The sequence below is a fragment of the Cercospora beticola genome, chromosome 7 (genome assembly GCF_033473495.1).
Source record: "Cercospora beticola chromosome 7, complete sequence".
NCBI lineage: Eukaryota > Fungi > Ascomycota > Dothideomycetes > Mycosphaerellales > Mycosphaerellaceae > Cercospora > Cercospora beticola.
Window position 1 is genome coordinate 2,067,876 of NC_088941.1, and position 25,155 is coordinate 2,093,030.

Sequence of the window (25,155 nt, forward strand, 5' to 3'; positions counted from 1 at the left end):
TTCGGTGTTGTATCTTTGTCCGGTATCGCTCCATGGAAACTCCACTGCTCGACATATTCGGACTGTCCTAGAGAGCGAGTGACGAGATCCTGCGCTACGTCGACCGGATGGCCTGCGTTCCACAAAAGCTTGTTTTCACCTTCGATGCCAACCACGAGCCTCAGTGTATTGTTGGAACCAGTTCAGACTCGATATAAAAATCGCAACAAAGGGACGCCATAGGCCTGGAGTCAACACAGTCTGCTGCTAACTTCACTCGTCGGATACGCGTATCGTTGTACTGTGGCAATAGCTTAAGCTCTCGAAGGATTGATCTTAATGCTCCAAGCCTGCAAGGCGCGGCTTTAGCGTTCACTGCCTCCCTCTGATCACTGTCTTTCACTGCCGATCACAGAATAACTCTGACGAGCTCTCTTTCGGAGACATCCTGCCGGCTCCTACAGCCACTCGCAAAAGCTCACCTGAATGGCTGGCGACTTTCTCCCTCTGATTCATACTCTCGCGGTGTTCTAATTCTAGCGCCTTGCGCACGCTTCATAGGTGCATGGCTAGCTCAATTCCTCGCGTTCAATCTTGCGCACACACGTAGGATCTGGCGAGCGAGTATCGCTGGGGTTTAGAGTAATCTCCGGTGGGTCTCTCTTCACCGGTTGCCTACGTGCTCACACGTGAAATATAGATTGGGGTGTACGACATCTTCCCCATCTATTGACCGGGTCAGACCACGTCTGATCTTACAGCATCCACACATACAACATGTTGACCAAGCCTTCTTCGCATGTGTGCCTCGAATGCGGCCGGGCGTACAAGGCTGCCGAGACGCTTAATCGACACAAGAAGAACCACTCAGCCACCACCAATTACGCCTGCGACATCTGCGACGCAAGCTTCAAACGAAAGGATCTCCTCGACCGACATTATAACATCCACTCTGGAGGTAAACAGCCCCCCAACAACAGTCGAAGCCAAAGAGCTTGCGATCGGTGTTCAAGGTTGAAGACAAGATGCGACAACATGGTCCCTTGCACGCGGTGTACTCGAGGAGGCCACGCATGCACGTACAAGCTGAAAGGCAGTCGCGCCAGAGTTGATCGATCACCCAGAGCATCTATGGACAGCGGTACATCTGCTCGAAGTCACGATAGTCCTATGCCCTCAGTTGGAACACCTGCAATGTCGCCTGAACTCCCAGCTTCACTGGACTCAGGAACGCAATTCGACCTTCAGAACAACTGGATGGGTAACCTCTGGCTCGAAGAGCCGGCATGGCAATGGCCGCTTCCAGAAGACACGTTAGCACCTGCCGAACAAAACTCCATACGGATGGCAGCTCCTCAAGCATACCCAATGCAGTCATGGGAAGGCGCTGTCGATCCTGACTTGACAGGAAGCTACCTTCTGCCTCCAGGGCCTCTTTCCGACTCAGAATACACTCCTTCCTTGGCGAGTCCTTCGTATTCGGCAGCATCGGTGGAGAGTCCTTTGCCTGCTACGATGTCCATGGCACCTACTCGGTATGGTATGGCAGTCGCACCAACAACGACAGGCCACAGTTGTGGGTTGGACAATCCCATGTTTTTACCTTATTGGAATCTCGACACGAATGTCGACGCTATCCCTTGACGAAGTTTCCTGTCTGTCGACCAGCGAGTACGATCAGCTACTGCTTTGGATATCAGCAGACGCTATCCTTAAGACGCAGTCTAGCATTCACGTCTCCGTGTCCGCAAACAGCTACTGCCTGTTCGCGATGAGTGGGCTCTCAGAAGACGAGCACAGCCTCTCAAATCAAGAATTCGACGAATTGGTCAATTTGAGCTTCGGGGTACGTTCACTTTATCATTATGTGATTACCGCCTACTGACCTGAGTGAAGAATGGGGCAGGCAACATCGATTCAATTGATCCATCAGCGAATGGCAGTGGAACCGCGCCCCCAATCAGCGAAAGTGGTGAGCTCACTTCCCCACCACGACATCGACTCCGGTCAGGATCGCCGCTCAGCAAACCCCCGCCTCCTATAAACCAAAATGACGAGCTACATTTCTCGCTGTCGCCGCTCGGCGACAGAAAGGACTCGGCGGCAACCCTTCTGCACGCACCAGACAAGACTAGACTCTCCGCCTTCTTCGAGCAAACAGTAGCTTTCAACCCAAACAACAAAATCCTGCTTGGCCAACCAGTCTGCGCAGACGACAGACAGACAAGATACGAGTTCATGCTCATCTTGGTACATTACGACAATGACCAGCTCCTACTTCGCTCGATCGCTAGGGCACAAAACGGCACGAAATCAGTCACCACCGAAATCCTCGGCTTCCGTCTCTGGAAATGCGTGTGCGAAATCGAAGACCATATTGGTATTACACCTCACGACATGTTTAGTGCCTGCAAAGACGCGGCGCACTCCTATCACAGAGATAGGGCGACGCTCAAATTCCCGACTGAGCGGCAGAAAGATGATATCAAGAAAATGTTGGCCTCGGGACAAGGTTTGAGTGATTGTTCTGGTATCGAGACGAGGAAGCAGAATTGGCTAAAAAGCAAGGCTCAAACGCTTCGTGACCTTAATGACTCGCAAGCTGGGTCGGCACCGCCCACGGCCGGAGATCTTTCATCCTAGAGTACCGTGAATAGAATGAAAAATAAACTAATCCGCTCACGAGGCTAGCTACGGGGTTTATTTGCCTTCGGAATGATTGCGAGAGTGCATCTCTTTCTCCGGAAAGCAATTGAGATTTTCCGCTGCTCGAACTGGCGAAGACGTACAGAGCCGTCTGAGATACATGAGTACACGTACGTCTTTGCCGACTAATGTGAGGCTCCATGCAATGGTCTCTCGAATACAGCTGATACTACACACTGGGGGCCCCCTGAAGTTGAGCCGATTGGAGTCTCATCCTTCGTCCGGCATTTGCCAGAATCACGCAGTTCCACCTGGATCCATTCACCAAACAATGACACGCTCTTCCTTTCTCGTGTCCCTCTCGCTATCGATCTCATGTCAAGAGGAGTCCTTCGGCCGAGACTACCCAAACCATAAGACCGCAGGTCCTGTTTAGGAAAGCATAAGGCGTGTTGTCCAACACGTGGAATCCTTAAGCCGATAACGCAACTGGACGGCAGAACCGGCAAGGAGGCACAGGTCTAAAGGAAAAAAAGCTAAGCACATGGATGGCTGCTGCCTCATGTTTGGAACTAACTTAGTGCTGATTTTGTTTTTTGAGTGCGAGAGAACGAATAGTAATCTTCTATTGTCTGCTTCTCATTGCTCAGAAAGTAAGAGGCAAGACGGTCCGAGTAGAGAGGATGACGAGAGGGAGCAAGTGATTGATGAGTATTCAAGTCTAAGACAGAGTCCAGGATCTCTGTGATGACTGGAGCACGAATGAGCAAGTTTTCCCATGGAAGCACGACGGCAGTCATGAGAATCAGGAAAAGAGGAGTGAAGTGATGTGGGAAATTTTTTAAGCTGGTTCAAGCAGCATCTACTGTAAGCAGTTGCACACTGCGTGCATGGCGACCGAGCGTTACCTTCAGAGGTGAATGCGCTATACAAACGTCAACAGTGACCGTATTGCCATATTTTCAATGTTCTTTCCCGTCCCGCGAACAAAAGTGTTCGTGTTTATTCGTCATCGCCTTTGTTTCCTCCATACGCGCTACTCCACACTCCTAGCAAACGCCCCACTCCAAGATAGCATGCAAAAAGAGTCGTTGAATTGGTATCATGATGAAGCAATCATACGCTCGAGCTGTCATTAACGTCGTATGATGCAGAAAGCTGTGCTCAAGTCTGCAAATCACTGCGAAGAAGCGAAAGAGCTCGTAGACTCTGCTCCAGTGCTGCGACGAGCGAGAGTGGAAAGGACCTCGGCAGCTTGCTTCTCCTCAAGATCGAAACCGCCACCACTTTCACGCGGGTATGCGTTCAGAGGGCGGCCTCCGAACAAGTCGCGGATGGTGGACGTACGTTGGCCGTACTTGTTGAATTGGTCGAGCATTGCGGAGCAAGACATCCGGGGCGGTGGCATGGAAGTACTGCTGCTTAGGGTGCTAATGCTTGGCTGGTTGGCGAATGAGCGAGGGGTTTCACCACTTGCTGGTCGTGTTGCGGCGGCCATTTCTCTACAGGCGCGTGCTCGCTCCGGGTCGGAACGGCACATGTCGCAGCTGCCGGGCATGGTTGTGACTTTGGGCTCCATGGGTACTGGCTTCGATCGCTGGCGCTGCTGCTCTTGTTTGCAGGCACAGTTCTGCTCGTCTGTGCAGAAGCCGCAAGGGTCTTCGTTGTCGATAGTGAACTCCACATCGTTATTCTCGTTGAGCACGTCGCGAATGGCGTACGCCGAACTGGTGCTCCGCCCGTAGGTGGTGAAGTCAATTTCGTACTCTGAGCTCGGTGGTGTGGGACCAGTGGAAGGCTCGTGAAGCGCTGTCTGACCAGGCTGAGAACGCACTTGTTCTACGGACACCCTGGCCTTCAGGTTGCTGTCGAGGTCGGCGATTCGCTTATCCTTCTCTGTGATTTCTGTGCGAAGGGCGGCGACTTCAGCCTTGAGATCCGCCAGTGCCCGATCCTTCTCGGCATTTAGTGTCCGCAGGTGGGCAATTGTGTTGCGGTTTTCAGCCTCTCGCTGCTGACCGGCCGCACTCAACTCGCGAATCTGATCCTCCAGCTGCTGGTTCTTTTGAGCCCTCTTGTCACGGAAGTTACGCTGAGCGACCCGATTCTGCACCCGACGACGGTCTGCGGCATTCTCTTGTCCCAGTGGCTTCCGGCCAGGCCGTGGGCGCGCAGGAATGGTGATGTCCGTGGACATGGGCCCACTCCGCTGGGCAGTCATGCCGGCGTCACCGCTCTGCGTTGGCGACAACTCGTCGCTTGCCTTGCGCTTCAGAGAAGATATCGAGCCGTTCTTCGGAATGGCGACCTTGTTGCCGACACCATTGCTGCCGACGCTGTCCACCCGCTCGTGCTTGACAGACGTACTGCGTGAAGGCTGGTCGTACGCGCGGAACCCGGGGGCGGCAACCTGCTGGTGGTGCTGCTGTGCTTCGTAGTTGATGTAGTCTGCGGACTCGTCGTTAGCTTCTGGCGTGGGAGGAGTCGAAGTCATGGCGCCTTGTGCGTCGGAGAGGATGATTCTCATTCGCGAGGCAGAGATGATCTGATAAGATTGTCGTGCGAGACGGGCGGGGGAAAACGGCTGCGCCGGCATCGGCGGCCAATCTCGGCTCAGCGCTGCAAGCCGTGCTGGGCACGTGCCGACGTGGTACGAGCTTCGACGACATATACTCGATAGCTTTACTTACTCTCATGTTGTTGTATCTGTGGTGGCAGCAGCATCGGTTGCGTAGCTTGTGGCATGTAGGCCCATGAGTCGTCGACGTCTTCTTGTGGCTGGCCGAATGGGTACTCATTGTTCCACATCATTTGGTCATTGCCAATCACTTGGTTGTTCTGCAGATAATCCAGATCTGCCTGGGATTCGGTAAAGTCGTCCTGCAATTGGAGGGCCTGCTGGAACTGGACTTGCTGGTTTGCGCCTGCCATATCTGCCATGTACCGATAGGTATCGACCCGAGGTCGAGCAGCTGCTCTGGCACTGAGGAGCGCGGTTGCTGCTTCGTAGTCCAGTGGTGTTGCGCTGACCATTGTTAGGATACTGTGGAAAGGAAGATCACGACCACGAGGAGGCGACGAAGGGCAGGCAAGGACTCTCTCTTACCTCAATCTGCTGTGGTCGGAGCGTCGCGAAAGTTCCGCTGGACGCAGAGGGGTGATGGGTAGCTCGACACGGGCGACTTGGTTCGAGCAGTGGGCTCAAGATGTGGTGTCTATGACATGAGTTGTCGCGAGTGAACCAGTGAGACGAGAGATGATAAGAAGAAATAGCGAGTAGAAGTGGGGAACATTTTCCAAAATGCATTCGTCCAGCAATATTGAGGGCCAGCCAGAAGTGGGCAATAGTATACGGTACAGCCCCCGAAGCTTGATCGATGCTGCACCAGATGAATCGCACCTGCCCGTAGCAAAATGCAGGTAGCTCGACTGGGGCCGCGCCTGCTCGATGCCGCTCACACGTGTATGAGTCTGGCAACTGCTTGGGTGAGGCCCGCAGACCCGAGTCTGCAGATGGTCCGGAAAGAATCCTCCGTATCTATTGTGTGGTCTCAAAGCCGTGTAAAGTCTTCCATCATGATCGTGAACCTGGTACTCGGGCCTGTCTGAAGGGCGGCCCCACTGGAGCGTATCTAGAATCCACCCACTATCACGTCTAGAACCTTTTCCGTCGTGCCTGTGAATGTCATCACGCCAATCGCGTGTCCTTCTCCTCAAGACCGGCCAACACTCCCTCTCCTTCGCCATACATCCAGTACTGTACACCAAGATAGCAGTCACAAGCCGCCTGGAACAAACCGCAAAGCTTGAACGCCCACGGCACATTGTTGTCGGAGAGGAAGAAGTAAGTCATCTTGAACGAGTCTCCAATCAGCCAATTCACCAGCACACTCAAGCGGAAGCCCTTGCAAGATCGCAATCGTTGGTTTTCCAGAATCTGCGGTATGGGCAGCGTGGCTTCAATGCTCAAGGCCACATAGCCTTGAATGGCAACATAACCCGAGTTTCCGCCAAGGAAGAGCTGTAAAGCGGCTAGTACCACTGTGAAGTAGGCAAGAAATTCCCAATAGGTTCGTCGATGTCTCCACTGCCAGAAGTTAAATGGTCTGGTACCGTAGTTCTCCCCGGTCGCGCCAGCGAATGGCTTGTTCAAGCTGTGCTGAGCACCGAAAGGAGGTCTGTTCACAAGAGCGACGTGCAGCAACAGTATCTGCACTACCACCATGACCGCAGCTTGAATGAGGAGCGCGGTGTCGAAGCGGTCGCCAAGCCAGAAGAAGATCCTGCTTTCATCAACATGTGTTGCGCACGACATCGCCATGAACAGTGACCCACTTGAGAATCGAAGCAACGAGCATAATGAGTGGAATATCCAATGAGAATCCCGCCGATGACCGATTCCGGTTGATTGATAGGATTTGGTCGGCATAGCTTGTAACCGGCGATGTGATCAAGAAGATCGGGGCTAGATGCGTTACCAGCCATCGAAAGATTGCCATCGCTCTGAGTGGTTGTTAGCAGTTGTAGACTCGGTGATCCGTGTCGACTTGCTCTTCTGTGTTGGTGGGGATTGAGAAGCTTAAGTGCTCTGCCAAGGCGTCCCCAGTGGGACTCTGCGGCGTGGCCATGTTTGCGACTGAGAAGATGCCGGAGCAGTGTCAAAAACACATGCCTTGTGAAGTGATTGTTGGAGGAGGCGGGACGATGAGGTCTCACTCACGTTAATATCTCACGCGCTGATCGCGCTGAGCTCGGCAGGCGGAGGAGGGCGGAAGGAATGACGCTCTTGATCGTGTGCTTAGCCAATCCACATTTCCTGCGCGGTATCCTGGTGTTCTGTTCGTGCAAGCCAGCTCCAGAAGATATCGACACACACCGAATGTCTTTCAATGAGCGTGAAGAGTGTGTCGGCAGTAGGAAACACAAGATGAAGTCCAGTGGCCTCGCCAAAAGGAGACGCGCCCACAAGCTTTGCATCGCGATCGGCAGCAGGGGTCGGCTCCCGAAGACCCACTGCCCGACGACCTCATGCGGCTGCTGTCAAGACAAACGCCGACATAACAGCATCTCAATGCGTGAAGTACGGCAAAGACCCTGGTAGACGAGTCTCCGATCGAACACGATTCCTGATAATACTTACGAAATGCTGAAGAATTAGCGCTTCGCAGACCACAAAACGAAAAGGCCTATCGAACTGCCGAGAACCAAGAGTCATCGTTCAAGATAAGCCGATTGCATTATTGCGAGACAGTCGAATAAGACATTGAACAAAGCGAGGAGTACAAGCAATCAAACATCGTCATCGCCAGGATTATAGAAGAAGAGTGGTCTCCGCGACCAGCAAAAACCAATCCTCCTACCACTCCCGCAGAACTCATCGCCATTACCATGGCCTCTGCAACCCCCATCGAACCCACAGGCCGCTCAGCCTTCTTCTACGGCACCCTAATGGCTCCCTCAGTCCTTCACCGCGTCTGTCACGGCATCGCAGACTCATCCAATCCACTCTACGCAACCCACAACCTCAAGACTTATCCCGCAATCCTCCACAATCATCGACGCCACCGGGTCAAACAAGCCGACTACCCAGGCGTCGTTCCATGTCCCAACTCTTCTGTTCGCGGAACATTCGTCACAGGCCTCACAGATGCCGACATCTTCCGGTTGGACATCTTTGAAGGCGACGAATACGAGAGACGGCCAGTCAAGGTCAAAGTGTTGAAGGAAGAAGGCGATGCTGAGACTGGGGAGGGCAATGTTGAGGTAAAGCTGCTCGTCAACAAATGTTCTGGTATCATACTAACATGCATTGTCAAAACATAGGGCGAAGAATTCTCCGCCGAAACCTACATCTGGACATCCTCACGCGACGATCTCGAAGACCGCGAATGGGATTTCGCCGAATTCCGTCGCGAAAAGGAGAGGTACTGGGTAGGAGCCAAGGGAGCAGGAGAATATGCAGGTAGACCTTCCATCATTGGTCAGTCTTGAAGACCACTGTATCCTGGCCATTGCGAAGGAATAGAAAGCTAATTCGGGCCTAATGTGAACGCACAGAAGTCGACGAAGCCGTTGCTGCAGCTCAAAATATGACTGACGGGACGAGAGGACGTGCCGCACACGGTGGGCACATCACTAACGCTTTAGTCGAGGAGCAGAAAAAGAAGGTCTCCACTTAGGTGGTCCTGGCAGAGGGTTTGAGCATGGCGTTGGATACAGATGCGGACGCAACATTGCGATAGAGATAGACGGAAAGTTTCAAGAGACAGTATATGTCTGAACTGACGCTATGAAGACCAAACTATGTAGCTGCATCGGAGCAGCGAATGTTCTGTGCGCCTTGTTACGCCCCCCCATTCACGCGCTGCCTGACTAACAACATTCCTCACCTGGGGACATGAGCGCCTTCATTGCCCGACCTGACTCTGCAGCGCATCTGGCTGTGAATCAGGGATTTCGGCCCCATCGTTGCCCGTATTGTCAGGAAAGCCTTCGAAAGTGTCTTCGTCGAGCATCGACTTGCCCAGTGGATCCGGTTCACCCTCGTCACCGATGTCAATCACAACGGTCCGCTGTGGAACGCGCTCTGAATCATCTGACACGCTCTCAATGTCAGTTTCATCGTCTTCGACGCCATCTTGTCCGACTCGATCCCGAGCTGCTGAATCGGTTTTGGAGACCATGTCATTGATTACACCAGCTGAAATTGTGCTGACAAGACCCGGCGATCGTGTCCGCGAACTTCGATTGTCCTGTTCTAGGCTTGATAAAGGACTGAGATGGGCATTGTGCACAGGCGCCGGGCGCTTCGGCGGCGTAGCTGACCTCGGACCACGAGAGTCACCCGCACTTGGATCAGCAGTGTCTAGCATCTCGTGCTCGTCCTCTTGATCTTTCTTCTCATCGGGCCCGGCGACAGGCGAAGATCGCGCTTGTTCGTTGAAACCCGTGTGAGACTTTCTCAACGGCTGCGGAGCGTCGACTTCTAACTCATCGTCGTTTTCGTCGGCATCGCCTTCGTCGGGAGGTTCCTTCCGTGGGCTCTTCCGTGGTGAAGGCGCCACTTTGCGAGAACTTGGCGTGGTCCCTTTAGAAGCAGATGGAGGTTGTTGCTGGACGGGAACCACCTGACGGCCGACCTTCTCGGCCGAAGGACTCCCGCGTGCTGGTTGACTCGAAGTCGGCGGAGCTGAAGTATCAGCTCTAGTCGCCGTTGCCTGTGCAGATGTTGGCGCGCCGCTAGGCGTCTTGACGACCTGAGGAGTTTGTCCGTTCTTTCTGGCAGATGCTCGAGCAAGTTTGTCCTTCTTATACTGCGCATCCTGTTCGTCGCCGTACTTGATCAAGGTCTCGCGAATTTCATCTCTCAAAGCAGTTGTATTGAACTCCTTGAAGTCATTCTCATCGATTTGCCTGCCCAGGATCTTTTTGACGAAGCGATCAGGATCTCGGGCGAACTCTTTCATGTATCCGATCAGGTACACGCCGCAGTCATAGAAGTTGTCCTGTTGGGGAATGCCCTTGGCGTTCACGCCTTGCAGGTCGTCCATTGCAACAGCCATTTGCCGTTTCTCTCGTGCTTCTTCAATTACGTATTTCTTGATGACGCGGAGCTCGTTGGTACGAGCAAGACCAAAAGAGTCCAGTGATATGATCATAGGCTGTTCGGGGTTAAATTTTCTCACCGGCGCGACCCGCTTCTTCCTGCCCTTTTTGCCTTTGATTGTGGGTTGACTTCTGGCAGTCTCTACGGCGGTGGGCACAGTTCCATCCAACGCTTCATCCTCTTGCGCGGGGCAATCGCCGACTCTGCCTTCAGCATTGTCACTCAAGCTCATTTGCTCAAGTTTGGAATGTGGCTCTTCGGGCTTTGCAGGCGTAGCTTCGCTTTCCGAGCACAGATCGACCGCATCTTCTGTGGATGGTTCATCGTCTGTGTCCACCATTCTTCGTCGCAGGGCAGGGAGATTATAGATTATTGCCACGAACCAGTGGAGATCCAGGTTGATCGGCACAACGATATACGGCTTCGAAAGCAAATCTGCATTCTTCGTCCACTTCTTTACAGCATCGTAGTTGAAGTCTTTTTTGCCGTTCTTTGTCGTCAGAGAAGAGAAGAAGAATGTGTTGAAGAAGTGTACACGCTCCTTGTGGGCCGGAGACATGGTCTCTTCGATATGTCGGAGAGCGTAATTCACGATGTTGTCATTGAGGAACTCGCCAGCGTCCAGATGCTCAAGGTCGCCAACATCGACTGTAACGCGACGAGTGCCCACCTGAGGGTATACGACAGATTTTGTCCATTTAGGAAGACCATTCTGCACCGTCCATTTCACTAGTTCAGGTGAAGGCTCACGATACTGTGGCGGCGGCTTTGATTGACGTGTTGATCTTCGTGTCGGCTCCTTGACGAATTGCTGTGAATCTGTTCCCACGAGACGAGAAAGCGGCTGACGGGCGCCATTCTGTTGCGTCTCTTGTGCTCGAAGGACCTCAGATAGAGTTTCGCGCTTCATTTTACTCACAAGTTTCTCGCGTCGCGATGTCTGCTCGACTGCACTGGATGGCTGCTCAGTGTCGTAAATGATGACATCGTCGTCAGCTTGAGCTTGGTTTGCACGCGCTTCAGCTTGGTCCCTCAACTTCAAATACCCGCCGATCTCTTTGTTGCCAAGATTTGTGAACATAGAACCAAGCCGATCAACGTCAACATCCACGAACTCGACACCAAACTCGTCACGTAATTTCTCGAAGACGGAATTCTTCCCTTCCAGCGTGTGAAAGTGCAGCAGAATGTGTCCCGTGCTCATCCAGTCCGATGAACCTTTCAGTATGGCTTTCGTGCTGCTTGGGTGGGAAATGAACCCGTGCGCAGCAGCAAACTTGCAAATTTGAACGGGTTCTTTCCGCCATGGAGAGAAGACTAAGGTGCCGGACTCATCTGCCAGGAGGAACCTTTCGTTGGTATGGTCCCAAATCAATGCATACCCCGTAGCTTGCATCGCGAAGCCTCGGCAAATGAAGGTCGTTATCTGCGGACGGCCAACATCGCCATCATCTTCGCCCAGCTTCCAGATATCAGCGTCCACCTTTTTGGGAACGGCTGGTTTCTGGTCTGCTGCTCGCGTGAAGTTCGTTGGTTTGAGACTGGAATTGTAGGTCTGTGCTTTCGGAGAAGCATATGCGGACCCAGCGGGTTCTGGACGAGGCACCTCAGCAGCCTTCTTTGGAGAGGCGCTTCGAGACTTCTGCGATCCTACTGTCGTTTCACCGCCGAGAACATCCGGGCTATGTTCGCGGGGCTGAGGGCGGCTCGGAAGGGTTGGTTGACGGGGCTGCGCCTGGTTGTGCATTCGGATCGTCTCCACGGGACGGTCACCGTCGTCACTTTGTATCGCATCTCGTACGAAACGTCCTCGCACGTCTGCGGGTTGGCGTTCGCGTGCAATTCTTGGTCCTGGCGTTCCTCGCTCAAAATCATGATTAACATGGGCAACTTGAGGTTGCGGTATCGACCGCCTCGGAGCTGCAGTCGCAACAGGGCGAGCCTTGACAATGGAGGGCTTAAGATATCCTACACTTTCGAAGACGTTGTCGACATCGTCTTTGTTGTAGGCACTGCCTTGCTGGGTCTTCTGTCGGTTTCGCTTGTACGCGTTCCCTGCTTCCGCGACTCCCTTCCAGAGGTCCCTTTCAAGCATTTCCCCGGCAGTATCTCGAATAGCGGACTGGCTGTCATCTGCGTCTACATCAACTGGACTCTGAGCAGTGCCATTAGTTTTGTGGTCATGGTCAGCGTAGGATCGACCAGCTTGCGCCTGGCTCTGTGATGCAGCCGTGCTGGCCCTCATGCCCGGCAATGCTCGTCTTGAGTTGGAGTGCAAGTTGCCGCCTTCCATGTCAGCGAGGTATAGCTCATTGTTGCCGAACGCGTCACCACCGCCTCTCAGCTTCTTCTTCGACCTACTGGACGATCCAGCCGCAGATCCGTGACTACCAGATCTGTGTATGCCTTGTTTAGCAGGCACGGCCACACCTTGAGAATAATCGTCGGTTAGGTCGACCAGATCCGAATCAAGTCTGCTCTTTTTGGTAGGAGGCCGTTGAGACTCGAGCTCGTCGTCCACAACCTCGTCCACGTCCAAGGGCTTTACGACATTGCTCCCGCTGCTTTTGCTGAGCGGAAGCGGCTGCGGCCGAGAACTTCCTCCGGCTGTAAATGGTTTGAAACTCGGCTCCGGCAGACGCTGCTGCGTCAATGACCGCTGTCTCTTGTTTCCACTCTGCACCGACTGTTGGTGAAGGGTATTTCTAGGCTGAAACCCGTACGCAGGGCGATGTGGCGCGCCCATCTTCTCGTGCTGGACTCGAGCTGGAGGCCGCGGATTCCAGTCCTCCCCAGGATCGTATTTTGGCACGAATATTCGCGTAGCGTCCTTGGGCGTCTGTTGGTAATTTGGAGTCAAGGATTGTGCGCTGCTGCTGTTTCGACTGCTCTTTCTGCTTCTGCCCGGACTGTCTCCCTCTTCACTTCGGCGGCGCTTGCCCGACTGCGGCGGTGATGATGGCGTTACCTCCTCCAGAAGCGGCGGCATTCGAACGGAACGGTCTGGCGATGTTCGTTCATTAGGACTCTGTACTTCAAAGTAAGCCCATTGCGCATTTCTTTGTGCGTGGTGTCGCTTGTTCCAGGCGATGCCTCGCTGGAAGCCGGCGAAAGCCATGTCCATGTGCTGGTGAATGGTGAATGAGGGCAAGGAAAGGTCATACCGCAGCAAAGGTTGAGGACGAGGCCTCACTCTCGTGTATTCGAAGCAGCCCCTGCACTCTATTGTGCACTGTATTCTTGAACCCGGTCAACGTCTCTGCGGCTCTTGACAACATCGATTGTCCGTCTTCTTGTCCGGCTACGGCTCTTTCCGTCTATTGTGCCCGAATTGCGCGCGTCTATCTCGGTGTTGTTGGGATGAGACGAGCATATTCTGAGCTCGGCCGACTCGAGTGCGTCGTATCGTCGTGGTGTGGTGGCGGGGATGTGTAACGGTCGAGCATTTCAAGACTGTCTTTTAGTTCTACGCGCGTGCAACGTGAAGCGGGTCCCGCTGACTTCATTCAAGGGTCCCGTCAGCAGCACTTCACCTGCACTTTCTTTGTCCTTTCCTGCAACACCAACTACATATTGCCAGGACATGCATAAAACAAAGTCTTCGCGATATTGTTGAGATATTTTAAACTACGTTCTTGCTAAACAGAGCAGCAGCAGTTTCACGCTCGGGCTATCCTTACACAAAACCATGTCAAGCTCCAGTGCCTATCAAACTCAATTGAGGAAGCTCTGGGTACGATACTGTACGTTCGATACAGGTGACGCACAAATGCGCAAAACAGCGCCATGATAGCTCGAATAGATACGCCTTGCCATAGTCGATTCACCACAGCACCGTTTCATCCGCAAAATGCGATGCCTTCAACGATGCACACGTCTCGGGATTGGGCCCTTCAGGAGCTATCAAGCGCGCGTGATAACCCATTCGCTCCAGTTCGCGTGGCATATCACGCGGATCGTTGACTCAGTAAATCTTGTGTCAATGGACTCGCCTCTCGTTACGAAATTCCGATTGCCCGCTGCATCAGTCCAATCCACTTCGGCGCTAGGAGGTACCAGTAATAGTGACTACTTGGTTGGGTGCATAGCGATAGGGCCTAGCACTTCCGAGTAGACCCCAATGTCGAGATACAGCCGCGGCTCTTGCTAAGAGAATTTGGGCTACACATCTGCTGGGTTTGTCACAATATCTGGTTCTGCACGCCCCACAATGATCATGTGCTCGCTTCCACCAGCAGCGTCCGTTAACACACCGGCCTTTCGCAGAATTTCTGCTGTTTGGTCCACCGTGCTGGCACTGACTCCTCGGACGTCTTCTGGAAAGCGCACTGTCTTCATCCATTCTTGTGCGTCTTCTCTCGAGTATTCCATGGTTGTCGTAATGTGATTTACAGCCTCCTCTTTATTCTCGCGGTAGTATTGCATGCCATCATTGATTCTCTGCATCATATCTTCCACCTCGGCCTCGAGATTCTCATGTGTCCGCGCGACAATCATCCAGCTTGGCCAGGGTGTATAAATCTCTCCAATTCGTTTCAACTCGCCATTGTCCCAGTAGTGCTTTGTAGTGAAGTGCTCCCACATGAAGAAATCGCTGCTCTTGTCTTGACCAACAGACTTGCGTAAGGCAGCAAAGTCTCCAATGGGAACCACCTCAAACGGCTCCTTTGTGTTCTGCAGCCAGCCTCGCTGATCAGCGAGCACGAAGGACATGACATAGCTGCCACTGCCAATTCTGCTTACGCCGACCTTCTTGCCCATCAGATCGTCCACGCTATTTATCTCGCTCCTCTTCGCTCCAGTCGAGATCGCCCAGCATAATGGTGATTCCACGTATGTCCCCACAAATCCATAGCCAGCATGTTGCCCTGCAGCTTTTGACTTGCCTAGATCTGCCACAAAGCCTTCTGTAAGGCCAATGGCTACATCAATGCTTCCATTATCTCCTCTTGGGGCTTTAAGCGATGCTGCCAGGGCGCCCGTACCAGTGGGGAACGGTACCAGATCGGCGTTGAGGTAATATTTGTGCGTTGCAAAAGCCAATGGTGTAGAGAAGTGCTCGGGAATGTATCCTTAAGTCACATCGTCAGCATCAAAGTCTGACAGCTTTCGTCTCGATGATATACCGATGCGGAGTTTCGAGAATGCAGTCGAGCTGGAAGAGAAGCTACGGAGGCCACGGGACGCTCTGGAGAAGGTGGTTCGGGCGAGCATGTTGAAGCATGTGGGATGCTGTGGGGCAAGAAACATTCGTTCTTCGCAGCGGGCACAAAGTGGGAGCTGTCTCAGATGGCAGATGTCATGGCATCGTCCTGCATCTTGAAATGGCTTAGCAGATAACCTTAAATGAAACTCTAATTCGCTTAGTCTTCCACGTGTGCAGCTGCAAGCTCTTCTTTCCTCATTTTGGAAGGTCGACCGTCTCCGTTGATATTTCCTTGACCCAAGCCAAAAGTTGATCTTTTGAGAAGATCCCATCCACATCGACCAGGATTCACTGATACAAGTACTTCGATGTGGGACATGAGCGTGCTCAGTTCGAGTTCTTTCCGGTCGGCGGCACCGTCTCCTCTTCCACTCGTGGAAACATGTGGCTTGGAGGCGTCCCCAGAACTGGAACAGGGCTGATTGCCAATCCTCTATAAGCATAGTGCCGCCTGCATAGGAAACGGTCGAACTTTTAGAACTCGTGCACCCAAAGCCACCAATTTCGCATCACGCGAAGAAGTCTGGCTCCTGGCTTCTGGCTTCCAGACTGTTCCGAGGAAAGATGCATCAGGCGCCGTATAACAGTCTAAGACCGCGCCTCGTGGGCAGTTCTCCTACGACCATCTCCTCTGCCGTCGTGTCACTCCTTCATAGCATTTGTCGACAGGATGGGAAACGTTTGCAGTTTCGATTCGCCGGACCTGGTGAAAGCGGTCCTTGTTGGTGCGGCGGGAGCAGCAGTTCCTGTCATTCCAACATTCGCCATTGCTGCGGCAAATGCAGCTTTCCTTTCAGTCACAGGCAGCTTCACTTATGATAGTGGTAGTGCGTATTCTCTCGCGACATTTACAAGCTTGAGCTGATCTCTAGCAGGCTTCCAGCCTTCCGGCAGCCCATGTTTGATTCCAACGGCGATAAGTACTGTTGTCGATGGAACAGTGCAGGCGACAACTCTCGCCGTCACTCCCTACATCAGTGGACCAGCTGGACGGACAAACTGCGCACTCTTGACACCAACAGCTGTCGATGATATTCCTGGCTCATCGACATACACTGTCCTATCCTGCCCAAGTGTGATTTTAAGTGCGCTTCCCACAGGCCAGCACGTCCTGGGATTCGATTTCGATGCTGGGGATCCCGAGTTCGCCATGAATACCTTCATGATTGGCCTGCCTCCGCAGACCACCACTCTGGACCCGGAGCCAGGCACGACTGTGACTAAGTCCGAGATTGTCGCTACAGTGACGACCACAACGACTTTGGAGCCTGTAAGTCCCTCTGCCCATTGTGAAAGATGCTTCCACACTTTACTCCTCGAAGCACAATCTCAAGCAACTGGCGAAGAGTTGAACTGATTTGACTGTAAGGTGCCCGCAACCACAACCACCATCACAATACCGACCGCAACGACAACATTGACTAGCACCGAAAAGATTCAAACGATCAAAACCACCACCAAGACAGTCTACACCAAGACGATCACTGCCACGACCGTGATCGTGGGCCGCCCGTACGGCACTTCGACTTCGACCAAATATACTGGCACCGCCACGAAGAAAACGACTAGCACAGTCACTAGCACCACAACCGTCTGCAAGAACTCGTACAACAAGAGAGGAATCGTTGCTGCCCGTGACGGCGGTAATCCAGATTTCACATATCCTCCCGAACCGACGACTTCCACTGTCACTCCTCCAGCCGATCCTGATTTTACAAGATTCGAGACTAAATACGTTACTGCCACCGAGACCAGCACTGAAACTCCTCCTGCACGCGGTACAAGCACCGTGACCTCGTACGTTGAACTGACGGAGACAACGACGATCAAGACTACCGAGCTTTCGACAACGACTTCGACTCTGAAGACTGGCAAGACGGTGACAACAACGAGCACAAGCCGCAAGAAGGGCGAATGCACTACCCTCTATCTCAAGAAAACTGTTTACGTCACTGTAACGAAGACCGCAAAGGCTACGGTCACTCGCAAGAATTGCAAGCCCAAGGGATATTGAACCGGAGAATAGTGGGAGTACTCTGTAGTGCAGTCTCGCTGCTGCTCACACATTATGTACAGTGAATTGATATACAAAGTCGTATTCATTCATGTCCTTGCTTTTGCTTGCATGCTTTCCATCTCATCTCCAAATAGTTCCCTACAAAGCGAAAGCTGCGGCACCTGCAACGAGGGCGCCAGCCATAGCGAAACCTGATTTGAGGCCAGAGGCATCGCTACCAGGTGTCTGGGTAGCTGGGGACATCAACTCTGTTGTTGAAGCCATGCTCTCAGTCGCAGAGGGCTCGGTGCTGGCAGGCATCGAAGCGCTGCTAGTCTCGGACATGGTTGGCTCTGCGCTTGAGCTGTTGTCGTCGCCGCTCTCACCGCCGCCTACTGGTGCGTCGGCAGCCTGGACGACTCCCCCGGAAGGAGCATCTCCAGTGGGCTGGCCAGAGGAGGTACCTTCAGCACCTGAGACGTAGCTCTCGATAGTGTTTTCTCCGCTGAATTATACATCAATTGTCTGTCCTGTAGGTATCATCCCGCAATTGATGTGAGAACTCACCTTGGGTTGATGACAAAAGCCATGCCAGCCTGGCAATGAGAGCCGACTGAGCAGTAGTACACTGCAGGATCGGTGGAGTTCACTTGGAAAACAAAAACGCCATCGCTGGCAGTGAGAACGCCAGAGTCGACATTCGCGTCGCTGTTGTACTGGCAAGGGCTGTCCCATGATCCGGAAATAGCATTGTGTGGAATGCTTGGGTCGAATGCCACTCGAATGCTGTCACCCTCTGCCACGTCTGAGATGGAAGTAGGCTCGAATGCCAATTGTCCCTCAACAACACGAACTTCGTGTACGGTCTGTGCGGCAGCAGAGCCAGCAAGGGCCAATGCAGATGCCAGGGTAATCTTGGACAACATTTCGAGTAAAAATCGGGTTTATGATAGGTGAGGTGGGTAAGAGGATTTGACTAAGCTGCGCGAGTTTGAGCAAGTTCCAATGGGCTACTTATACCTGTCTTCAGAGCCGCCGTCCCAGAAAGGTCTCGGCCCCTGGGCCTCAGCTCCTCCTCTTTTCACTGCCTTCCACATTCCACTCTAATCGTCATGGCGCCACGGATGTGGACGAAGCTCATCTTACTGGTCCAAGACGCTACCAAGCCCCTGCCGCCACGCCATCGTTGTCCGGATATCGAACTGCCCGGGGAAGTTCTGAGATTGGCCAATGCTGGCGAGAGCTCGACCCCGCTACTGTGAGGCTATATATAAGGTTACTTCTTAGCCACTGGGCAGGCGTCAATGTTTGGCCTGTATCCTGGGAAGTCGCTGCTGTGTACGTTCGCACTGCCCGTTTCAGCTTTGCCGCGGCAATCCAGTGCGGTACCCAAGGCTTGGAACATTCGTCGCTTCTGGGTGAGCAGTGAGCTGTAAGCGGTGTTGACTGATCTCGAGACTGCGTGAGTGAGCGCGAGTGGTGCTGGTTTCAGGCCGTTGTGCTAGGATCGGAGGTCTGGCCAGATTCTGGAGTGAGTTTGACACAGCGAGTCAGCGACGAGTCTTGGCGGCGTACGACAATTCACAAATGCCGACCACCACTTCAAGTCTTACTGTACTTGTTTCACCAGATCTTCCACTTCGTATGGTCCGGAGACGCGCAACGTCCATCAATGTGAGAGGATATCAAGTTGGCTACGTCGCTCTTTCCCAACAGTGGTCTCTGCTCCATCGCATGAACTTAGAGGACTGGGCGCCCAGGAGGCAACATGGGCGCAACTGCGCCAGTCCTAAGTACGATATTTGCCCGGTTCCAAGCCTCACATCTCGTATCCAGTTGTCGACATCGGGGAGAATCCCGAGATCGCAGCCACCACGAATGTACAGGTCTATTGAAGAGGGAGCTTCCGTCCAATGAGCAATACTTTGCGATGGGCAAGTTAGGTTACGGCATTACTCCATCAGTAAGATCATGTCGGGACGTGAGTTGGGACTTGATCACTGAGAGATATCTTCCGGACTGTGCACTGAGAGAGTCTGCTCAATAGACGTAAGAACTCTACTGTAAGTCCATAACAGAGAGCTCGCTTATCCGCATCAGGAAATAAGGTAGCGAGGCAGCATCTTGTCCCATGCGATCCAGCTCCTCCTGATAGTGTAGCAAGCAGGGCGCTTTGACATTAGTTGATGTTGCAGTGCAAGTATGGACTGTTTATGTGAGCCCATACAGCCATACGTCTCCAAACTCCAGCGTCGCGGTTCTAATCGGAGGTGACCCTCGCGATCGATACTTGCAGACTTGTTTGCGTGGTCGTTCTCACTCGGTAGTCATCACGCACTTCGAAGCTGAGGTCCCATATGCGTTGAAGCTGATCCGACTGGATCGTCTTTCCGACGGCCATATCGTAAAAGAAACAGGCACGATTGCGACCCGAGCCTCAGAGGTTCGATGGTCGACGAGCAGTCACTTCGCCAGCTCCCAGGTCGGACAAGGGCAAGTATGTTAGATCCAAGACCATGCGACGTATTTCCCTAGTGAAAGCAAAGCCACGATTCTGAAAAAAACTATGCTCGATGCCACAGCGGCGTTCGCACATTCGGAAAATGGATTGAGCATTCCTTAGTGATCCGTGTTCAAGCAAGGACTCGTCCTGATCAGGCATCAGAGATACACCGCGCCTTTGACCATACTTTGATTGCTCCTGTATCAACGCACTCCTCTGAGAGAGAAACACAACCAATGATGAGAGAAGGACTAGAGTCCTAACAATGACAAATAGCGATGCAGACGGATCAAACGGCCGCAGGCTTTGCAGGGGCTCGGCCATATGTTTCTCGGCATACTGCGCCGGCAGTATTAATGCATTCGTGCTCGGGCAGAATGGACCGAAGTCGTTGCTTGGTCCTTGCCTTTGCAGTCAAAGGGATTGAACAATCAATTCAAGAAGATTTGTTCCTAGTGCGAACACCAGATCGGTTTCCAGCATGATGACTTTCGCAGTCATCGACTACAAGCTAGGTTTGACGACTCATATTCGACAAAAAGAGTACCATCAGGCGTGCACCAAATCGAAAAATGAGAAGACGTGAGAAGGATTTGCACAGACACCATATGAGAGTGGAGCTTGAGCCGTGCTTCGTTCAAAATGGAAGCCTCGTTGACGGGACTCAAGACCATCCGCGCGCTACAGAGTGTAGAACCTGTCACCGAAGTCACCGAGACCTGGCACAATGTAGCTAAATTACAATCATTAGCAAGGAGCTCAATGAAAAGGGATCTATTGCCATACTTCTTCTCATTCAACCCTTGATCAACGAAAGCAGTGACAACCCTGAGCTTCGGGTACTTGTCCGCAAAATTCTTGGCACCTTCCGGGCTGGCGATGAGGTTGAGGAAGAGGATCCTCTCCTCAGGTACACCTTTGCTCAGCAAGACATCGACAGCCATCAGCGCACTGCCTCCGGTGGCCAGCATTGGATCAAGAAGGAGGACCCATCGATCCTTGATGTCCTCTGGCAGCTTGTCGTAGAACAAGCGGGGCTTGGAAGTCTCCTCGTCACGCTGAATAAGAATCTTTCCGATGCGGACGGATCTACAGCATTCGCGAAGCGCTTGCTCCATGGCTTCGCCTGCGCGCATGATCGAAACACCACAGATTTTACCCTCGAATTTGACACCATCATATGTGCGGTCTTGCACTGGAGTCGTGACAGCGTGGGGCAGGACTGGCAAATGATTGAGAGCTTCTTCGACCAATAGTCGACTAATCCTGTTCGAGTGGAAGATGAAGTCTGCACGCCCTGTGTTGACGTCTCGGAGCATCCTGACTCACTTTCAGCACAATATCCGTTCCATCAAACGTTGGGGTCTCGGCCGTACGTGAGAAGTGCAATAAGTTGCGGCGTCTGAGGCAAAATATGCAGACTGTTGATCTTTGGCACTGTCGAAACCGTCGCCGTTGGCTTCTGCTCTGCAGCTCTGTACGTCGGGCCAAGCTGTTGGCTTGGGCCTCTGATTATTGGAGACGCAGTGCCGGAGGAAGCCATTGTGAAGATATGATCGATTCCTTCGGTGCTTTCGAAGGGTGGCGTCTGCTTCGAATGGACAAGTAAGCTGGGGGTGGAAATTGAGGACGGAGCTGGAACAAATTCCTCTCGCAGGCGAGGCTACATACTGAAGGAATATTGAAGTAGCGGCGAAGAAGAAGTCTAGAGCTGTTGCGTGCTGCCCTATCAAACTTCGCGGCCATCTCCGCCCGCGCCTGCCCCATGCCGCTCGGATGAAGTGAGGCTCGGCAGGGTCCAGGTTGATCCGAGAGTTGATCCGTTGTTGTTGTGACATGCATGTGCGTCCAGTCCGCCGACCGCGCTGCCACTGACGTTCCTATTCCCTTCACTTCATCTGTCACACTTCTCAGCCAGACTCACATGCGCGACGATTGAATGTGAGCACCCACGCGACCACGATGCCGAAGTGAGACTGCACATGCAGTCCGCACAAAGGGAGCTGCACCGCTTGTCGCATGCCAACTTTCAAGCCGGAAATCATCTGGACCAAGAAGTGGAAATCGTCTGGACCATGGTACCAACAACATAGCCAACTTCACTCCGACAAACCTCATCTACCTGGCTAGATCTTTGGACATATCAACATCATGGCAACAGCCTCGACGATCACCCACGCGCGCCGGCGCAAACAAACCACCTACGGCAAGGCATCTCGCAATGCGAACGCGTGGAACGTCAGTGGTTTCGACGACGATGCAGACGAATTGGCTTCCGTCGCGAATGTTGTTTCTCATCCAAAGGTCGTCATTCAACGCATCCAGTCGCCAGTCAAGTCTCCTCCGACCGAACGCCCGCGAGCTACAGTGAAGGAGACCTACCGTGTTGAGAAGCAGGAGCGTGATAGAGGTCGTTTGCCAGCGCTAGCAAAGACGCGCAAGAATAAGCGGGATGGTTGGGATGTGCCGTCCTCGGACGAGGAAGTGGGCAACAGCTTCACGCGTCACTCTCCGCCAAAGAGAACGGCAAAGCCGCGGGTCGTCAACATTGTGGAGGAGCGAGAGGCTCCATTAGCCCCGTGGGAAAAGAAGAAAGCTGTCACCGCGGATACGTCAAAGAGTGCCGCTCCCAGCCAGAAGACGAAGCTTTCAGAGGCTCCGCCTCAGGATGCTTATCACAGTCCACCACAAGAGAGTGCGGTTGAGCTTCAGAACGATTCGTTGCAGAGTGCCGGACTCCCATCGCCACAAAAGCTTGTCAGTCCTGGAAGCGGAAGTGCTATTGAGAGGTTGAAGGCGAGACGCGCGAATCAGAAGCGGACGGATCAGAGCAGTACCGATTCGAATCCAAAGCCACCGAAACGCATCAAGTCCCAAGACGTTCCGGAACCTGAAGATCAGGAAATGCAAGACATCCTAAAGTGCGAGGTGCCGGCGCGTTCCAAGGACCGTTCTACGAGAGATGGATGCGACATCTATGCGTTTCCTCAGTCAAGCGCAGATGATACTATCCTACCTAAGCCGAAGACAGCACCACGAAAGCAGATTCAGCAGTCAAATCGACGTGGGAAGCTCACGTCGTTGGCACGTGCGTCACCGCGTACGATGACCTCCGCTCCTGCGCGGCTGACCGAAATGCTTCTACACGATACGGATACAACTGAAGACAGCAGCCGGTCGCCTACCGATTCGCTGAGTCGGCCATCAACACCCCAGAAACCCGCTGGATCAGATCCATTGGCCAAGAAAACCACAAAGACCCCAAAGCAAGATCAGATGTGGAAGGATCTGCTGTCCGACGAGGCCCCCTCAAGTTCTCCAAGCGTGCTTCCCATGCAACAACTCACACTGCAGAGCACGCGGCGTACTGCCCCTTCAAGACCAGCTGCTCCTCGATTGTTGGCCAAATCTAGCTCTGACGTTGGTCCTCCTCGTCAACGCACGAGGCTCGTTGACCAGTTGAGAGCATCGGCACCAGGTTCAGAGACGGAGGACTCCAGTAGTGATGAGGATGAGTCGGATGATGATGATGATGATGATGATATGGATACGAGCAGCGACGGACACAGACACGACAACCTTGCAAACAGCCAATCGCAAAGTCAAAGCCAGACGACTGTGGCACTCGACAGTGGACCTAAGATCACGTATTCCCGCATGCGATCATATCTTCCGGAGGATAGCTTTGAGGACGGTTTGATGTTGAGTTTACCCGAACGATCGACGCCGGTCATTTCTAGAAAGAGTCAGAAATCCAATTCGGCTTCACAGCAGTCCACGTTCGACTTCCCAGATAGCGATGACGATGACGATGGTGGAAGGCTTCGCACTGTACATGAACTACGAGCGGCTGGCGGCAACCAGCGATTCATGGACGAGACTTCTGGCATGCTGGATGACATCGCAGTTCATGACAACTCTGCGCGGGGTCGTCGACGAAGCGCGCTGATTGAGCTAACCAAAAAGCTGATGGGCAGCAAGGCATTTGTGGAGAAGTTCTTTAGACAAGGCTTCGAGCAGAAGCTGTTGGCAGAGTTGAAAGGCCCATCAGATGATATTGCCAACTTCGTGCTTGCTGTGGCTTCTGCTGCGCTGCTCCGAGACGATTCTCCGGATCATGTTGCCCAGTCCTGCAAAGAGAACGATGCCCTGATATGGCTGACGAAACTTCTGGAGAATGATACCGATGCGAAGAAACTCGTGAAGGATCGAAAGTACAACATGTCGAAGTCTGCGCAGACGCTTTTCGTTGATTTCGTGGACAAGCTCAGCATACACGATACTTTCTGGGACGAGCTGAAGCCTGTGCTGATCACGCCTCGCATTGTTGCACTGAAAGCGTTGGACAGTCTGGTCGGCAAGTTGCGACGCTCTGGCGACCGCTCGGAACTCGCAGGACGTCATGAACTGTCCGCGATCCTGTTCTCACAGCATGAGCTGACGGCAGTCCGCCGCGACGAGGCTCCAGCGGGCGTCAATCTTTCGGTATCTGCTCTGGAGCGGCTGGCGTCACTGGGTGCGCCTGTTGCATTGCCCACGGAGGTCTTGCAGCGTCTTGGTGAGCTGCTCGTCATGCCGGTTTTGGGGAGCGAAAGCCTCAAACACCTGCGTTTCCTGGCTCTGCGCTTGTGCCTCAGTCTCACACATGATAATATCAGGGGCTGTAAGCAATTGGCGAAATTCCCACTTGTCCGCTGCCTGTTCAGCGCCATCGGCAATGGCTTTCGGAACCTTGAATCGCAAGTGCAAGCTATCGATCTGGATCTGCTCGTCCTCGAAATGGGCGTCATGGTCAACATGACCGAGCACGCCGAAGCTGCTCGACAAAGTGCCGCAGCTTCGGATACTCAGCCACTCCTCATCGAATTGGTGCATGCTTTCACCATTGGACAGAAGAGGCTGTCTGAGGCCGAGACGGAAGAAGAGACTGCAGCAAACGTAGCATACGGATACCTGGCCGTCGTTCTTGCCATCCTCTGCCGCAATCGTGATGCCAAGTCGATCATCGCCGACAATTTGCCACGCAAGAACCTCGACAACCTCATTGAAGCTGTCGACGAGTTCATTGAGCATCACCGCAGAGTCGACAAATTGACATTCGGCGGCGAAGAAGGTGGCGATGTGTGGAGTGCTTTTACCGAAAAGTTGAAAGGCGTGCTGGACCGTCTAGAAGCCGCGGCGCAACAGCACTGAGCCCTGCACAGTGTACCTCCGCCGTC

The 25,155-nt window shown here is 53.2% G+C and overlaps 10 protein-coding genes across 10 annotated transcripts; 4 read left to right on the forward strand and 6 right to left on the reverse strand.

Annotated features, from left to right (window-relative positions):
• Positions 1-756: 756 nt before the first annotated feature.
• Positions 757-2,622, forward strand: RHO25_011055 (uncharacterized protein; the record flags this gene model as incomplete). Its single annotated transcript, XM_023602070.2, has 3 exons — positions 757-1,519; positions 1,629-1,825; positions 1,876-2,622. The coding sequence occupies 3 exons, from the start codon at positions 757-759 to the stop codon at positions 2,620-2,622; spliced, it is 1,707 nt and encodes a 568-aa protein (XP_023450669.2).
• Positions 2,623-3,802: 1,180 nt separating this feature from the next.
• RHO25_011056 (uncharacterized protein) lies at positions 3,803-5,658 on the reverse strand (the record flags this gene model as incomplete). Its single annotated transcript, XM_023602069.2, has 2 exons — positions 3,803-5,073; positions 5,316-5,658. The coding sequence occupies 2 exons, from the start codon at positions 5,656-5,658 to the stop codon at positions 3,803-3,805; spliced, it is 1,614 nt and encodes a 537-aa protein (XP_023450671.2).
• Positions 5,659-6,313: 655 nt separating this feature from the next.
• RHO25_011057 (uncharacterized protein) lies at positions 6,314-7,253 on the reverse strand (the record flags this gene model as incomplete). The annotated part of the gene is made up of 3 exons (XM_023602068.2): positions 6,314-6,908; positions 6,961-7,128; positions 7,177-7,253. 3 exons carry the CDS (start codon positions 7,251-7,253, stop codon positions 6,314-6,316), a joined length of 840 nt encoding a protein of 279 aa, XP_023450672.1.
• Positions 7,254-8,013: 760 nt separating this feature from the next.
• RHO25_011058 (uncharacterized protein) lies at positions 8,014-8,804 on the forward strand (the record flags this gene model as incomplete). The annotated part of the gene is made up of 3 exons (XM_023602066.2): positions 8,014-8,388; positions 8,449-8,605; positions 8,683-8,804. The coding sequence occupies 3 exons, from the start codon at positions 8,014-8,016 to the stop codon at positions 8,802-8,804; spliced, it is 654 nt and encodes a 217-aa protein (XP_023450674.1).
• Positions 8,805-9,032: 228 nt separating this feature from the next.
• On the reverse strand, positions 9,033-13,355 carry RHO25_011059 (uncharacterized protein; the record flags this gene model as incomplete). The annotated part of the gene is made up of 1 exon (XM_023602065.2): positions 9,033-13,355. The coding sequence occupies one exon, from the start codon at positions 13,353-13,355 to the stop codon at positions 9,033-9,035; it is 4,323 nt and encodes a 1,440-aa protein (XP_023451139.2).
• A 1,037-nt stretch (positions 13,356-14,392) lies between these two features.
• RHO25_011060 (uncharacterized protein) lies at positions 14,393-15,481 on the reverse strand (the record flags this gene model as incomplete). Its single annotated transcript, XM_023602064.2, has 2 exons — positions 14,393-15,303; positions 15,358-15,481. The coding sequence occupies 2 exons, from the start codon at positions 15,479-15,481 to the stop codon at positions 14,393-14,395; spliced, it is 1,035 nt and encodes a 344-aa protein (XP_023451138.1).
• Positions 15,482-16,107: 626 nt separating this feature from the next.
• On the forward strand, positions 16,108-17,451 carry RHO25_011061 (uncharacterized protein; the record flags this gene model as incomplete). Its single annotated transcript, XM_023602063.1, has 3 exons — positions 16,108-16,264; positions 16,313-16,707; positions 16,807-17,451. The coding sequence occupies 3 exons, from the start codon at positions 16,108-16,110 to the stop codon at positions 17,449-17,451; spliced, it is 1,197 nt and encodes a 398-aa protein (XP_023450800.1).
• A 141-nt stretch (positions 17,452-17,592) lies between these two features.
• Positions 17,593-18,359, reverse strand: RHO25_011062 (uncharacterized protein; the record flags this gene model as incomplete). The annotated part of the gene is made up of 2 exons (XM_023602062.2): positions 17,593-17,938; positions 18,001-18,359. 2 exons carry the CDS (start codon positions 18,357-18,359, stop codon positions 17,593-17,595), a joined length of 705 nt encoding a protein of 234 aa, XP_023450799.1.
• A 2,258-nt stretch (positions 18,360-20,617) lies between these two features.
• Positions 20,618-21,479, reverse strand: FUR1 (Uracil phosphoribosyltransferase, synthesizes UMP from uracil; the record flags this gene model as incomplete). Its single annotated transcript, XM_023602061.2, has 3 exons — positions 20,618-20,669; positions 20,723-21,256; positions 21,313-21,479. The coding sequence occupies 3 exons, from the start codon at positions 21,477-21,479 to the stop codon at positions 20,618-20,620; spliced, it is 753 nt and encodes a 250-aa protein (XP_023450798.1).
• Positions 21,480-22,087: 608 nt separating this feature from the next.
• Positions 22,088-25,129, forward strand: RHO25_011064 (uncharacterized protein; the record flags this gene model as incomplete). Its single annotated transcript, XM_023602060.2, has 1 exon — positions 22,088-25,129. The coding sequence occupies one exon, from the start codon at positions 22,088-22,090 to the stop codon at positions 25,127-25,129; it is 3,042 nt and encodes a 1,013-aa protein (XP_023450796.1).
• Between the last annotated feature and the right edge of the window lie 26 nt (positions 25,130-25,155).